Source organism: Echinops telfairi, unplaced genomic scaffold (assembly GCF_000313985.2).
Source record: "Echinops telfairi isolate 266 unplaced genomic scaffold, ASM31398v2 ScPeMD7_5;HRSCAF=22, whole genome shotgun sequence".
Classification (NCBI taxonomy): Eukaryota; Metazoa; Chordata; class Mammalia; order Afrosoricida; family Tenrecidae; genus Echinops; species Echinops telfairi.
This window is the reverse complement of record NW_022103901.1, coordinates 39,835,904-39,850,901: the sequence shown is the minus strand read 5'-3', so window position 1 is coordinate 39,850,901 and position 14,998 is coordinate 39,835,904. Positions and strand designations below refer to the sequence as shown.

General features: G+C 55.1%; 2 protein-coding genes and 1 long non-coding RNA gene across 3 annotated transcripts; all 3 read left to right on the top strand.

The window, feature by feature from the left end:
* The first annotated feature begins 7,056 nt into the window (after window positions 1-7,056).
* LOC123520923 lies at window positions 7,057-7,535 on the top strand. Its single transcript, XR_006679438.1, has 2 exons — window positions 7,057-7,248; window positions 7,335-7,535. It is a non-coding gene; the product is annotated as an uncharacterized LOC123520923 (long non-coding RNA).
* Window positions 7,536-10,550: 3,015 nt separating this feature from the next.
* Window positions 10,551-11,276, top strand: LOC101647538 (protamine-2). Its single transcript, XM_004706252.2, has 2 exons — window positions 10,551-10,906; window positions 11,041-11,276. Exons 1-2 carry the CDS (start codon window positions 10,633-10,635, stop codon window positions 11,085-11,087), a joined length of 321 nt encoding a protein of 106 aa, XP_004706309.1. The 5' UTR covers window positions 10,551-10,632; the 3' UTR covers window positions 11,088-11,276.
* Window positions 11,277-13,231: 1,955 nt separating this feature from the next.
* On the top strand, window positions 13,232-13,534 carry PRM3 (protamine 3). The gene has a single exon (XM_004706251.1). The coding sequence runs from the start codon at window positions 13,232-13,234 to the stop codon at window positions 13,532-13,534; it is 303 nt and encodes a 100-aa protein (XP_004706308.1).
* Window positions 13,535-14,998: the final 1,464 nt, after the last annotated feature.

Genomic DNA, 14,998 nt, shown 5'->3' with positions numbered 1-14,998 from the left:
GGGGAAAATGAGGACCTAATGCCGGGGGTTTAAGTGGAGAGAAAATGTTTTGAGAATGATGAGGGCAATGAATGTACAAACGTACTTTGCACAATTGATGTATGTATGGATTGTGATAAGAGTTGTATGAGCCCCTAATAAAAGAATTTTAAAAAAATTTTACACACACACACAAAAAACCCCACACCTCCATAAAATGCTTCTAGTCCCAGGTAGCTGCAGCTCTCCTCACCAGCCATGTCCAGAACCTGAAATGTGACCCCGAGGTCACCCCACCCCCCCTTGAGAGCACTGGGCACTGAGTAAGTAAACTGGAGATGTGCTGGGAGCACACTGATTCCCCCCTGACGCATCACTCAGTTTATCTCCATCCCATCAAAGGGGCAGTGGGTCCCAGCGGCAGCAGGGACCGAAGAGACAGGCAGGAATGATCACGTTTCCCTTGTCGTTGCAGCTACCAGGAAACTGAAATCTTTGGCTTCAGTATTTCTGACATCTAACCTCCTTCACTTTTACCCCGGCCTGAGGCTGAGCTCGGAGGCTCCCCTGGAATCAGAGGCTGGCTGGCAGGTGCCTGCTCAAACTGCAAACTCTAGCTAGAGTGACCTCCTGGCAGAGGGAAGCAAGTAGAGGGCTGAGGGAAGCAGGGTGAGCGGGCCCTCCCTCCTGCACGTGGACCACACCCCATGTCCACAACGGGTTTGTACTCTGCTTTCTCCAGAAACCTTTGTGCATCAGGTGCCCTTGCCCAAGGATGGCAGTGCCGGCTCACAGGCGGGGACCACCCCAGTCTTCATCTGCCCTCAGAGCGGTCAACGAAGCCCCTCCCAACTCTATGACCTCATCTCCTACCGGCACACACTGGAGATACGTCCCCACCTCAGGCCGGTGCCACTCACTGGCCACTACCTTGGCCCCTGATACGCCCCTATGACAATTCCTTCACTGCCGTCAGGCCTCTGCTCAAGTGGGCCCGTCTCAACACAGCTGCCCTGACCACTGTGCACTGGTATAGGCCCTCACCTGCCTCCTTTCTCTGCTTCCCTTCCACCAGACTGCATGATTAGTGATCATACTCATTGCTTTGTATCTTCTGAATTAGACTGTATGCTCCCAGAGGGCAGGGATTATTGTCTCCGTAACTGCACTTAGCACAGGGCACAGATGTGGGGCATTCAATACATACTTAGTAACTGAACGAATGAAAAGGCACCAGAGTTAGGGGGTGACAATTCTGAAACCACTCCACACAGATGCTAGCACCGAACAGTCAATGGGTGGTGGGTAGTGGGAACTGGGCTTCTCCCTGTTGGGGTGGGAGGTGAAAAAGGCAGCTAGAAGGACCCCTGTGGCCATGGGTTTGGAGCTGGACACCCAAGTAACCCATGTTAGCGTCATGCACAGAGGGATCGCTACCTCGGTGTTGTAGGCAGCACTGCTGAGTCCGTTCCGACTTAGAGCAACCCTGTGGTCCAACGAGGGCGTCCGGGCCGGGCGGAGGGCTCACCCAGCGCCCAGAGCAGGCTTTGTAATCTCTCTCTGAACAATGGAACCAGGCCCCTTGGAGACATGGCCAGGGGACGAAATACTCAAATGCGTCTGGGCATTTTGTGGAACAAGAAAGCAAAACCCACAGTGAAGGGTCACGGGAGCCAAATGCAGAAGCTCCCAGGGGCCAAAGCTGGGGCATTCTGAGCAAGCAAATGAACCCACTCGTGTTGAATTGTAAGCCGTGGTATAAGAGGGATATCCATGAGGTACACAGACGATAAGCGGATGGATCCGCAGGAGAAGAGATGCCCTTCCCATGCAGAACTCCAATGAACTTAGGTCTCCACTGCCCTCAAGGAACTGGGTGGCACGCGGTCACTTCCTTCCAAAGATGAGCTCTCCGAAAGGGTGAGGGTGGGGTGACGACGACCTGTAGCTGAGAAACGGGACTAACACTACCGCTGCCAGGAGACCAAGGTCAACAACCACAGTGGGCAGCTGCCTTGAGAGCAAGCATCCTTGATGTCCAGTGATGATAGTGGCACTCTGTCCCTGTGGTTTCCCTCCCCCAAACCTCCCACCCCCATCATGAGAAAAATGCCTGACAGACCCCTAGGGAGGGGCGTACACAAAACTCCTGGCTTGTCAGCATTGCGAAGGCCAAGAAAGTACGAGAAGCTGCCCCAACCAGGAGGCGCCTCGGGAGGCGTGAGGACCCATTGTAAGGTTGTGTCCCGGACGAGACTGTGGGACAGAAAAAGGGCAGCAGGGAAGACAAAAGCCATCTGACTCAAGTGGAGACTTCAGGCAATGACAACGCGCCCAGACTGGCTCTTTGCCTTTGGCAAATGTCCTGCCCGCCTGTGTGACATGGGTACTCAGTGGCTGTCTAGACTAGGGCCGTGGATGGCAAAAGGACCACTTGGTGGCATACAAATTGAGCCTGGAGTGTGGGGAGCAGCAGTGCCCACCGTGGGTTCCTGAGCTGTGATGTGGTATAAGGATGGCAGAACCTGGGCGAGGGGTCACGGCGAAGATCTCACATGCACAATTCTTCTCATAATGAACAGGCAAGTGTGCTGAGCGCACACCAAGATCACGGCGGACCACACGCACGTGGTGGTGGCTTTTCTGATCTCCCACTATTGTTTCTGGTCCAGAAACCTCAGCATGCAGTATGCAGCAGCCCGCCCTTACCCTCACGTAATATGAGAAAATAACACCATGGGAGTAAAAACGTTCATGAGGCCACTCTTGCCTGTGGAGTCAATGTGCTCTATTCTGGGCGTTTCCCTAACATGGTGTCTAAATGTAGACGTTGGACTTCTTGTTAAACCTGGGATGGCTCATAACCAACCACTCTGAGGGAATGATGAGGCTCGGGGGACACCAGGTCGAGTGGCCCAGCCACTGTCCACAAAGGCAAGGCTCCATGTTCTCTCTGCGGAGCAGCGACAGGTCTACAAGCTTGGGAACAGCCATCTCAGGTGCAACTATTGGCCTCTGTGCCTCCTGAGCAAGAAGAGTGAAGGAATCAAAGGCTCAAGGGAATGATTTGTCTACAGGACTAATGGGCCACGTGAACCTTCAGCCTCCATGACTACAAGACCAGAGGACCTAGATGGTGCCCAGCTACCACAACCAGTCGCTCTGAAAGGAGCCCTAACAGAAAGGCCTAGAGAGAGTAGGAGGAAAATGTAGAACAAAACACAAAAGCATGGAAGTAGCCAGGATGACTGCCCTTATGAGTCTGGTGGAGCCCCCAAGACTATGGCCCTTAAATACCCTTCAAGTCTGGAATTGAACTCATCCCATAATTCCACTTTCAGCCAAACAACAGGCAGGCCGACAAGGTGAACAATGAGGGAGGGACACACTCCTTACAACAGTCAGCATCTGCCCAGGGAGAACACTCAGCAGGCAGGGCGGGAAAGGAAGGCGAAGGGAGGCAGCAAACCCATGTCCGAAATGGGAAGAGGGCGGCTACGTGCAGGGACTATCATCAGAGTCATGAATGCAAATATGCTCAAATTGTTGACTGGACAGCCAATTTGTTCTGTAAACTTTTCTCTAAATCACAATTAAAAAAATTTTTTTTAAATTAAAGAGCCCACAAAGCAAAGTGGGTGTATACTCCTTAAGCGACCTTGTACTATAATTCTTTACGGGGGCAGACAGCTTCATCCACCTCCCTCTGAGTGGCTGGTGGGTCTGAACTGCCAACCTTGTGGTTAGCAGCCCAGCACCTAGCCCACCGGGGTGCCTTAGGTACTTCTTCAAAGGATACCAAGCCAACTGAAGGAGCAATGGGGGACATGCCACACTAGTCATTGCTCGTCACAGGGGGGTGTGCATGTCCTTCCACATCAGGATTCACCAGCTTAGTGGTTTGGATTTGTTTCGTTTTTAATTCTAACAGTTTTATTGACATGAAATTCACATATTAAATAATTCAAAGGGTTAAACATACTTTAAAGGTTATGGGATTCGTGTTCTTTCATGAGTTATTCTGCACGTGGGTGCAGTGAATGGCCTGCCGTGTCCCTAAAACAAGAATGGAGTGATTTTCCGTTTCCTCCCACCACAAACCTCCGTGTTCACCCTTGTTGGAGAATTCCCTCCCTCGGGACAGAGCCCTCACTACAGAGCTGCGAGTACACTGGCACACTGGAAGCCTTATTCTGAAAACGAGCTGCATGCCTTCAACCTGGCCAAAGGCCAGGGAACTTAGCCTCACTCTGCCTTCACCTCTCCTGGACCAAGGCTGCGGTGGGTGGACACTGTGACATCACAGAGGCGGGGGCCAGGATTGTGACTGGCTCGTCAGCACCTCAGGGGGTAGACCTGGACATCCTTAGGAAGGGCTATTCCTCAATCTGAGGCCATACCTCTCAAAATGAAGGCTGTGGCCATCATCAGATGCCATGACTGTCTACTTGAAAATCGCAGTAAAACCGCCTTATGCAAAGCACTCATGCAGTCATTCAACCAATATCCGATATTCAGACTCCTCTTCTATAACTTATTTTCTGTATCAGTTATTTTGACAACTTAATAAAGTTTCTGATCATGAAACTTACATTCCACTGGAGACAATAAACAATATGTAGGAGGATGTGTGACGTGATGGACAGTCTAGGGAAAGGATGCTCGAGTGGCACACGCTTACATCTCAGATCTTAGGACCCCAAACAAAAAACAAACTGTAGGACAGGGCAGAACTGCCCCTGTGGGTTTCCCAGATTCATGGAAAGCCTCGACGGCCCTGGTGGGTGTTTGTGGAGCAGACTGAGCCCCGGGGAGTGATGGTGCTTAGAACGCCCCAGGGCAGCACTGCAAAGGGACTAGCATTTTCACAGCAGGGACAGCCAGTTGCAGCAGCTCTGAGGCAGCAGGCAGGTGTTGTCCAGAATTGAGACAGGAAGTGGACTGGGTGGGGGGGGGTGAGGAGGGAAGCTAGGGAGAAGGGGAATGGGAGTGACAGGGAATGGGCTTGGGTCCTAATTTGGATGGTCGTATTTGGAAGAGAGAAAAGAGGGGTGACAATCAGACTCCCCTGTATGATGATGACTCAGGCGTGCCAAGGTCAAGTGCTCAGTTCAAAGGCAGAAAATTTCCCCTTGGTGAAAAGCAAGCTCTGGGCTGGAAAGGAGGCCCAGGTGTGGGAGCAATGTGTTGGGGAGACCCCATCAGGCTTGCCAACACTCCCTGTGCTTCTCACAGAAAATCCAAACCAATGGCCACAGCATTTAAGTTCCACTGAAGAAGTCAGAAGGAGACTTGGGATGAGTGGAACAAGACAGGGAGGAGCCTGGGTAGTGCAGTGGGTTAAGTGCTCGGCTGCTAACCACAAGGCCGGCAATTCAAACCCACAGCTATTCTGAGAGACCGGTGAGCTTTCTGCTCCCAGGAAGATGTACCGCCGCAGAAGCCCACAGGGGCAGTTCTACTCTGCCAGGAGGGGACTACAAGTTGGCGTGGACTGGATGGCAGAGGGTTTAGGTGTGTGGTTAAGGCGGTTGGGGGCAAGAGGGCCCTTGCTCTGAGTCCGTCCACTCCAAGAATTTAGGGGTGCTTGAAGCTCTATGTTTGCCATCTGCTCTCAAATGCTTTGGAGAAAACACAGTAATAATGAGCACATACCTATAAAGAAAGACGTCCTGGTGGCGCTGTGAGTTAGGCATCAGGTTGGAGGTTCAAACCTACCCACTGCTTTGAGGGAGAGATGAGGCTGCTCTTGTAAAAATTCAGTCTCAGAAAGCCCAGGTCAGGTCCATGTGAGTCCAACTGCCTTTATGGCAGAGGCTTTGCTAACTAAAAGGTTCTGGTATGAACCCACCCACAGCTCCACGGGAGAAAAGACCTGAAGATGCGCTCCCATGAAGATGATGTCCATGGAAACCCAAGGGGCAATGTTCCTCTGTCGGACAGCACCAATGGCGTGGCACACAGCAAGGACATCCTGAGAGAAGTCCCTGCGTGGTACAAGCCACCGGGGTGCTTGGCTGCTAACTGGAAGGCTGTAGGCCCGTGTAGAATGCCTCTGAAGGCAGGCCTGGCTGTCAACATCTGCACGACCAGTCACTGAAATCACTATGGAGCACAGTGCGACTGGAGTCAACGCTGGGGGACCCAGCGTCTGAGCAGCAAGGGGGAAGGGACAGGCAAGGGGGAAGGGACAAAGGGGAAGTGGGTATGCGTTTTCAACATTGATTGACAGGCATTGTTCGGTAGCACGCTCCTGTTTTAACTCAGTGGGATGCTGGCACATTTCAGATGCGGCAAGAGGGTTTGGAAGTCTGGTAGAAGGCTCCGAGAGAGGGGAGCTAGTGGAGCACACATGATGCACTTGGAACTACCCCTCAGTCTTTGATTGTGTGCCCAGATGTGTCCAGTATGGGGGTTCCAGTGGGGAGGCAGCAGTGGTGCTGCTCCATGCAGTCACTCAGGGACACAGGCCAATCACACCTCTGCCACCTTGGCCACCTGGAGGGGGAGAGAGAGAAAGTGCAGGCTCCCCTATTTCCTAAGTGCCTTGACTGGGAAGTGACCCATTCCATGCATCCAACACCTCGTTGGTGAGCTAGTTACATGACCACTGTACCCTAGCCCCTGAAGATTCTGGGAAGTTAGGTCTCTGGCTGAGCTGTGGGGCGCTGCGGAAGGGAGTGTGACTCTGGGGACATCTGGGGCTTCCTCAGCGCAGGGTGGGGCAGGAGGCCGACTGAGTGGCTGGTAGAAGGCCAGCACCTACATGGTGGCCTGAGGCGGCCTTTCTAATGGTGAGAGTGTGAAGGTGGGGCTGAGGTGGGGCGGGGTGGAGTGCAAGGGCTGGGACAGGAGAAGCATGGATCCCCACGGTCTGACCTTGGCCGGTGACACGGTTGCCCCTGTGAAGCGTGGCACCACCTGAGGTGCCCCCTACATACCCATATAAGGACACGATCCTGGGCAGCACTGACAGGATCTGTGAGGTCAGGGCTCCTGTCACCTCACAATGCCCAGAGTCACCTCCAGTTTCTATAAGAGGCTGACAGCCAGCCCCCCAATCACAGCCCACAAAATTCCACCTGCTCACAGGTTGGCTGGCTCAACCAAGGTGGTGTCTGCTGCTCTGAGTATCCAGGCCACGTCCACCGAGCACCATGGCCAGGTACAGATGCTGCCGCAGCCGCAGCCGCAGCCGCAGCCGCTGCTGCCGCCGGAGGCAACGCAGGTGCCGGCGGAGGCGACGATGTAGGCGGAGGAGGAGGAGAGGTGAGGGTTTGGTGCTCCTGGGGGACAGGGTGGGAGGCTGAGGGGGTGGATGCTGAGGCCAGCTGCTCACCTCCTCCTGCCCCCAGCGTGCCGCCGCCGCCGATACTGTATGAGGCGTACTAGATGCAGAAAGTAGCTGAGTCCACCGAGACATCTGCCGGAGAGTTCTACCAGACTTCCAAGACCCTCTTGCCGCATCTGGAACGTGCCAGCATCCCACTGAGTTAAAACAGGAGCCTGCTACCGAACAATGCCACCTGTCAATAAATGTTGAAAACGCACACCCACCGCCTGGCTGCGTCTGTGCTGTGGGAGCAGTGCCTGGGAGTGGGGAGGTGCCTGGGGGCCTTGATGCTTACCTGAGTCTTAACAAACGACACATGTTGGAGGGAGCCCGCCCGCCCGACACCGTTCCCCAGTCCCCAACTTCACCCTGTGAAGGAGGAGACACATGGAGACCCCACCAGTGTTGCGATGCTTCCACTGCCACTGGATCTTCTACCCACTGGCTTGTGATCTGCCTGCCTTTGGCACCATTACATGTGCTGTGTGAGTCTAAAGAGGAATTTATGGACTAGTATCGGACATAGGGGCTAATTTCAGACTTATGGACTAGATCTGGGCTGGGCCGGGATGTCTTCGTGTGTGTGTGTGTGTGTGTGTGTGTAAGAAAGAGCTGCTCATGTGTGTGCATACCGCACCTGGGATTTGTTCCCCGACTACACCACCCGGCGCCCACTCTTGGTATTTCCATAAGCGAGCTGTTATATGTGTGTGTTACTTGACCCAAAAGTGATAAAATGATGCTTCCGAGCTCCCGGCAGGAGGTCTGATCTGTTTCCCTACTTTGCCACACTCATGGGGCGGATGGCTCACTAGAGGCAGCGTCATGCTCGCAGCAGTGGGCCAGTGACGCAAGGGAGACGGGCGGACACTGTAACCACAATGATGGCTTGCACACGTCAGTGGCTGTTGGGAGGACGGCGAGCGTTTGCTCTGTTGTCCACAAGGTCAACCCGAGCAAGAGTCCATCCACCCACTTGTCCACCTGTCTTTACCCCAACGGAAGGCAGTATGCCCACACCAGGGGAATCAGGGTACCACCTCTTTACAAGGTGCCTCAAGGAGCCCTCGTGGCACTGTGGATTAGGCAGGGGGCAGTTCAAATCCACCAGTCACTCTGGGAGAAAGATGGAGCTGTCCAGCTCCTGTAAAGAGTACCAGTCTCAGAAACTCCATGGCGGGTCACTCTGAGTTGGAACAGACTCCGTGGCAGTGGGATGTGGTTTTAGAGAAGGAGCCCCGGTGACAGTGGTCAAAAGCTCAGCTATTCCCTGAAAGGTCGGTGGTGTCTACTTCTGCAAGGACACGTTTGGAAAACCCAAAAGAACGCCCGATTTGTTTTAGAAGAAGTACAGGCAGAGTGCTCCTCAGAGACCAGGAGGGCAAGACCTCGTTGCAGGACGTGTTGTCAGGAGAGACCAGTCCCTAGGGAAGGACATCGGCTTGGCCAAGTGGAGGGGCCGTGAGAAAGAGGAAGGTGCGTGATAAGATGGACTGACACAGTGGTGCGGACGGTGCAGGACCGGGCGGTGTTGCCTTCTGCTGGGCATGTAGTCGAACTGACTCAGAGGCACCAAACATTAACAATGTGGGCAGGCGGACCTGCCCTGAAGGGTCCCTCGGAGCAGGAACGGATGTGAATGACAGCACCAGGCATGGGGTTGGGTTCATTAGGCCCTTAAGGAGCCCGGGCGGGGCAGCGATGAACGCCCACAATGGTGGGCAGCTGGAACTCCCCATTGGCTCCCCAGGAGAAAAATCCTCTTGACCTGTTCCTGTCAAGTTGAAGGAAGCCAAGGAAACCCTATGGACAGTTCTCTCCTGTCCTGTAAGACTGCCGTTTGTCTGGGTTGACTTGTGAACATAACCACACATTTACATCTTACAGTTTGAGGCCCAAGTCAAGGTGTTGCCCGGGCTGCCTTCCTTCTGAAGTCCCAGGAGGAATCTAGTGCCTGGCCTTTCCAGCTTCTGGAAGCCTGCCAAGTTCCTTGGCTCGTGGCACCTCCTCCATCTTCAATACCAGCAGCAGAGCACCTTCCAATCCCTCCCTCTTTCACTCACGAGGATGCCAGTGGTGGCACGGAGGCCACCTGGGTAACTCCAATTCCCTCCTGTCGCAAAACCCTCAGCTTACACAGAATCACAGCTGCAAAGTCTTTCTTCACGTAAGGTGGCGCATTCATAGGTTCTGGGGACAAGGACACTTATTTCAGGAGGGCATTGTCCTGGATCCCCCAGCCTTCTTGCCCTGCACAGTAGACATTGTTTTTTTCAGGTGTGATGCAAGATACTAAAGAGCCTGGGGGTATTGTGCGTTGTGTTGGGCTGCGTTATAACTACGAGGTCGGTGGTACAAACCCACCAGCTGCTCTGCAGGCAAACAATGAGAATGTCTGCTACCGTAAAAGTTTAGTCTCAGAAAGCCTATATTGATCGGGTCACAATAAGTCAGGATTGACTATTGGCTCAATGGCAGTGAATCTGGTTTGGTTTTATGATTGATTCTGGATTGAATGGGCTCATCAAAGAATGATGAGCGGCCCCATAGAAGGGTAGGTCGTTTTAGAGGGAAGAAGATGCCATGTTGGTCATGGAAGAGTCACCCGGGGCCGAGAAGGGACAGTTCAGGACATGGTGTTTGAAAGCACATGATCTGGTCTCAATCCCAGTTCTGCCCACCCGGAGCAGGGTGGTCCTGAGCCAGACTCGCAACCTCTGCTGGGCCTGTTCCCCCATAGAATGTAACGGACAGATGCACGGAAGGAGGCGAGTAGGTGTCGTGGTGTTAATTCCTGGTGGCCATGATAACCACCGGCCATCTGACTGTCACTGCTACTACTGCTCTCAGCAGTCGGTGTGTGCACAGACGCCTAGTACGAGGCACAGCCACTGTGGGGGGTACGGAGGCAGGGATGCTGCAGGAGTGAGCTGGTGGGCTCCCAGCAGCCAGGCAGGATGGGGTTTGAGGGTGGGGAAGCAAAACTGGGGCCCTTTCTCAGGGCCTGAGATCACCACCTGCCAGAAGGGGCTGGAGACAGGCTTTATGGACAAGGCCAGTGTGCCCCGGGCTGGGTCCCAGGTCCATTGGCCCTGGACCCTGTCATACCCCCTGTGCCATCACAAAGGGGGCTGGGTAGGGCGGGGACAGTGATGGGGCTACCGGGTCACAGTGGGGAACCCCTTTATATAGAAGCCAGCCGGGAGCTCTGCAAACCAGACCAACATTAACACCAAGAGCAGGTGGGCAGGCCTCAGCCCCCCTCTTCCTCCACGGCCAGCTGCAGCCTCCACCACCGAGTGGCCTGATTGCTGCCCAAGATGGTCCGATACCGCGTGAGGAGCCCCAGCGAGCATCCGCAGGAGGGCTGCAGGCAGCAGGGCTATGGGCAGCAAGGACACGAGGACGGTGAGCAGGAGCAGAGGCTGAGCCCTGAGCGTGTCCAGGACTATGGCCGGACTCACCGGGGTCGCTGCTGCCGGCGGCGCCGTAGACGCTGCTCTAGGCGCCGGCTGTACCGAATCCACAGGAGGCGGCGGCGGTCCTGTCGTCGGCGCCGCAGACGCTGCTGCCGGCGACGCAGGCATCGTAGAGGTGGGATGGCCCCGCTGCCCTACTGGGCCCCTCTCCCTACAGGTGTCCCTGGGAGGGAAAGGCCCAGGTTCCACCCCTCCTGGGCTCCCCGGCTGGCCCATGCGTTCCTTCACCCAGACCCCCTCTGCCCACAGGCTGCAGAAGGATGAGGAGGAGATGCAGAAGGTACAGAAGGTACTAGACCTTCCTGGGCCCGTCACCCCTGGCTAGGAGTTAACGCCACGACACCTGTGAAAGACCACCACACGCAGCCGTAACCACCCCCCACCCCCCCACTGGATGCTGAAGCCCTGAGTTGCCAAGGAGCTCACAAGATCTGAGCAGAATGCGCACAAGTCACCTGCCAAATAAAGCTTGACAAGGAACTATGCTTCTGGGCTCTGCTTGGTGCTCGCTTGCTCACTGGGTGGCTTGGGGGAAGTGCGAGGCATGGCCTGGGCTTGAGGGGTGGCAGGGCACTGCTTCAGAGCTGGAGGGACATGCTGGCCCCCTGGGTGACCCCACTCCACCCCCTAAGGATCTTCAGCCAGAGCCAGGTTTACACCTGAAGAACCTTACAAGCTCACCTCATTTCTGGGAGCAGGTGTCCTCCAAAGACCCTGTGTGCCCAGTAGTTTTAAAACACTGGGGGGGGGGGGTTGTTGCTACATGGGGAGTCATGGCGTGAGCTGTGGCAGACTCATGGCAGGCAGCAGAGACCACAGAGAACAATGGCCTTGTAGGGAGCAGGGCCTTGTAGAAGGCCAGCTCCCTGCCAGTCTGGCCTGCATCCCCACCTCGAGATCAAGAGCGTGGTTGAAAGCAAGGGAGCTATGGGGTTGCAGAGGCTGGGAACTGAGTCTCTAATCCCTCTCCCCAAACCACCTTTCCCCTGCATGGATCTGGTAAGGTGGGGAAAGGGACTGAGCCCTGAGAAGCAGGAGTCGGGGGTCATTACCAGCAAGAGCTCTCTGGACCTGCGATCCCTGCACAGTGAACCTCCTGGCTCCAGCTGACAGCAGCTATATCATCAGAGCAGCAGCAGCAGAACCAGGAGCCAGAGCACAACACACTGAGGGACTTAATGGGGAAGTTGGTCTTACTCATGGAAGTGGAACTGAATGCCTTCAGGTTTGAGGCGTACAGTGGAGTAGTAATGATAATGCCCCTTAGGGCATTTATTAGCAGACCTGAAACTTGTTAACGAGGACATGTGTCCTGGTTAATAAGATTAAGAAATAAATGTCTACTTTCTCTAATAGTTGGATGTCTTTTACTTTCCTAGTTTTGTGACGCATTGTGCATCCGTCAGATCACTCAGATCATTAAAACAAAGTCAGAGCAGGGGTGAAGCCCATTTCTGGTGCAGCTGGTATCACCCCCCACCTCACCCCCCTCTGCTTCTCCCTCAGAGACTCTTGTGAGTGGCAGGCCCTCTGGCTTACCCATTCCCACCCAGAAACCCCTCTACAAAGTCAGAAGCCTTTGTAACTGGGGCTTCGATGAGCCTTCAGAGATGCCACTGGTGCCCTGGGATGAAACTGGCAAGATCTGACCCCCAAACTCATATTCACTGCCTGTTCCAATTCACAGCGACCCAGCTTACATGATAGAAAACGGGTTGCTAGTACTCAGAAATGGTCAAATATCCCCCTTAAAGTTGTGGTCCCACCCCCATGGGAATATCCCACAGGCAGCTTGCAGAGATTATTTAAAGGGACTTGTGCCTACCCCTCCCCAATAGCTTAGGTACTGCTGCATCCCAACAGATGGCTGGAGAGGCCCCTAGTTGCCAGCCCCTGCATGAGCAGGGGTTTGGGGGTTCTGCACCACAAATCTTGGCGGGGGGCGGGTGTGTGATGCATTCTCTGGTAATACTTGGAGCAACCAGGTCTTCCAGGGCCCCAGCAGGCCCCCTTGCACCCCTCCTAAAGGTAGTTATTCTGACACCCCAATGGCCCTACCTGTCACAGGCTCTCCATAGCCCCTCTTCCCTCCCAGGCTCCCACCTCCCAGGAATCCTATCCCCAAAACTCATCCTAGCTAAAAAGAGGGCTTTGTGTGTTTTCTTGGGATTTCTTTTTAGAAAATGAGAAATTCATGCGACATATAATGAAGCATTGCAAGCATTCATGCAACATATAATGAAACATTGCAAGCAAGCATTTTAACCTATCAATTCTGTGGTGCCTGAGCACATTCACAGTGCCATGCCACAGTCACAAAGCTAGGGCTCTCCAACCTCCCTGCCCTACCCTCCAGCAGCCCCTTTGTGATGTCATTGCCCTGCCTGCCATCCTGGGGGCCCCACACCCTGTCCCACTACAGAGGCAGCCAACGCTAGCAATGGGTTCACGTTGCACCAAGCTCAGCACGGGCCATAGCCGGGGCCACGAATCTTCCATGAAGAAGCTCGTGGCCTGTGTGAGTCAGGACAACTTCTCTCTGTCATCAGAGGGTGAGGAGGAGGAGGAGGAAGAGGAGGAGGAGGAGGAAGAGGAGGAAGAGGAAGACGAGGTGGAGGAGGAGGAGGCAGCGACCCCAGTGCAGGGCAAGCTGCTGCTAATGGAGGCTGACCGGCAGGAGGAGGATGCCCAGGAAGCGCCCGTGATCCCTGGGAGCCCTGAGCCCAAGCTGGCTCACTCCTGACCCAGAAGCTGATCCTGAGCTGTCAGGACGGGGTGCCCACTGCTCCTGACCCAGAAGTCCACCCAGGAAGGGGAGCCCATTGCTGCTCCCACACCAAGCATGTTCAGAGAAGAATCAATAAAGAGTCTCCGAGGAATTGGCTTCCTCTGTGGTCCCCACCTGCCTCTTGGTCCAGTGCCAGTGCATGGATATGAGTGTGTGCGCGTGTGTGTGGAAGACCTAGGCCCTGAGACCTGCCAGCGGTAGAGGGTTGAAGGGCAGGTGTCAGTGGCCCTGCTGCTCAGTCAGCCTGAGGCTTTCACCAAGGCCACTCACCAGGGCTGGGGCTGGCAGGCAGGGGCCCTGGGCATCTGGGTTGGGCGGTCCTCTCAGCCAGTGCCTCCGTGCCCTTCACACCGTGGGCAGTCTCTTCTCACAGTGCTGTTGTAGGAGCTCAGCAGGCCTGGGTTCAAATCTCTCCTCCAGCTGTGCGAGTTGTGTGCCTCTGTCCCTGCCCCACAAGCCACCAGAGAACAGAAGGTTTGGAGGGACCACAATTAGCTGGTATCATTACTGGGGTCAGGAGGCCTGGCGCCACAGTGGGGTTACACATTGGGCTGCCAACCCCGAGGTCAGCCTTGTGAAACTAGCAGCCACTCCGCTGGAGGAAGATGCGGCTCTTTAGAGACCCGCAGGGGCAGCTCTACTCTACCCTCTGAGGTTGCCTTGAGTCAGAAGTGGCTATACGGCTGTGAGTTTGAGGAGCTCTTTTGGTGGTCTTAGTTACTAGGGTCATGGGGCTTGGGGGGGATATGTCTGATTCTTCCCTGCCGCCCTCAGACAGGCTACCCGCCCCGCCTGTCCGGTCCCCGTCCAGGAGGCCCACCGGGACTTTGTGGGAGGTCCAGTTCTAGACCGGCAACGTATCCCACAGTAGCTGTGCACTGAGCAAGCGAGCAACCGAGCCGAGAGGCAGCTGCAGGGAGATGTCTTCGATGACCAGCTCAGCGCTCGCCTGTGACAAGCTCCAACATGCCTGCCCCCTGCCCCACCCGTTCTTGCCCTGCACCGAGCCTCAACAAAAAAGACACGTGTCCTCTGCCCTGCTTTGTCCCTCAGCAGTCCCCAAGCATCCTCCATCTGGGCTCCTCACACGTGTTTCAAGTCTGAAACCCAAAGGTGAGGCCGCATCAGTGCCTGCAGAGGTCAGAGGAGGGGGTGGAGATGGTCTCTGTGGGATCAGCCAGGCTGGTCTCCCAATTCAGAAAACCACTTTGTCCTGAGCCCCAGGACTCAGGGAGGGCTGCCCAGGGGGTGGGCTGGGCCGTGCAGTTGAAGGCTGGCCTTTCACAGAAAGGGTGGGGAGAGGGGTCAGAGTCAGAAGGTCTTCATAGGTGGCCCACGCCTCTCTACAACCCACCCCACCCAGCCCCGCCCTGAGGCCCCACTGCTAGAATGGAACGGCCAGACCTCAGTGTGCACCCC

Coding starts and splice junctions, on each gene's coding strand:
- LOC101647538 (XM_004706252.2), top strand. CDS start 10,633: ATGGTCCGATACCGCGTGAGGAGCCCCAGCGAGCATCCGCAGGAGGGC. Junction 10,907..11,040: donor GCGACGCAGGCATCGTAGAG/GTGGGATGGCCC, acceptor CTCTGCCCACAG/GCTGCAGAAGGATGAGGAGG.
- PRM3 (XM_004706251.1), top strand. CDS start 13,232: ATGGGTTCACGTTGCACCAAGCTCAGCACGGGCCATAGCCGGGGCCAC.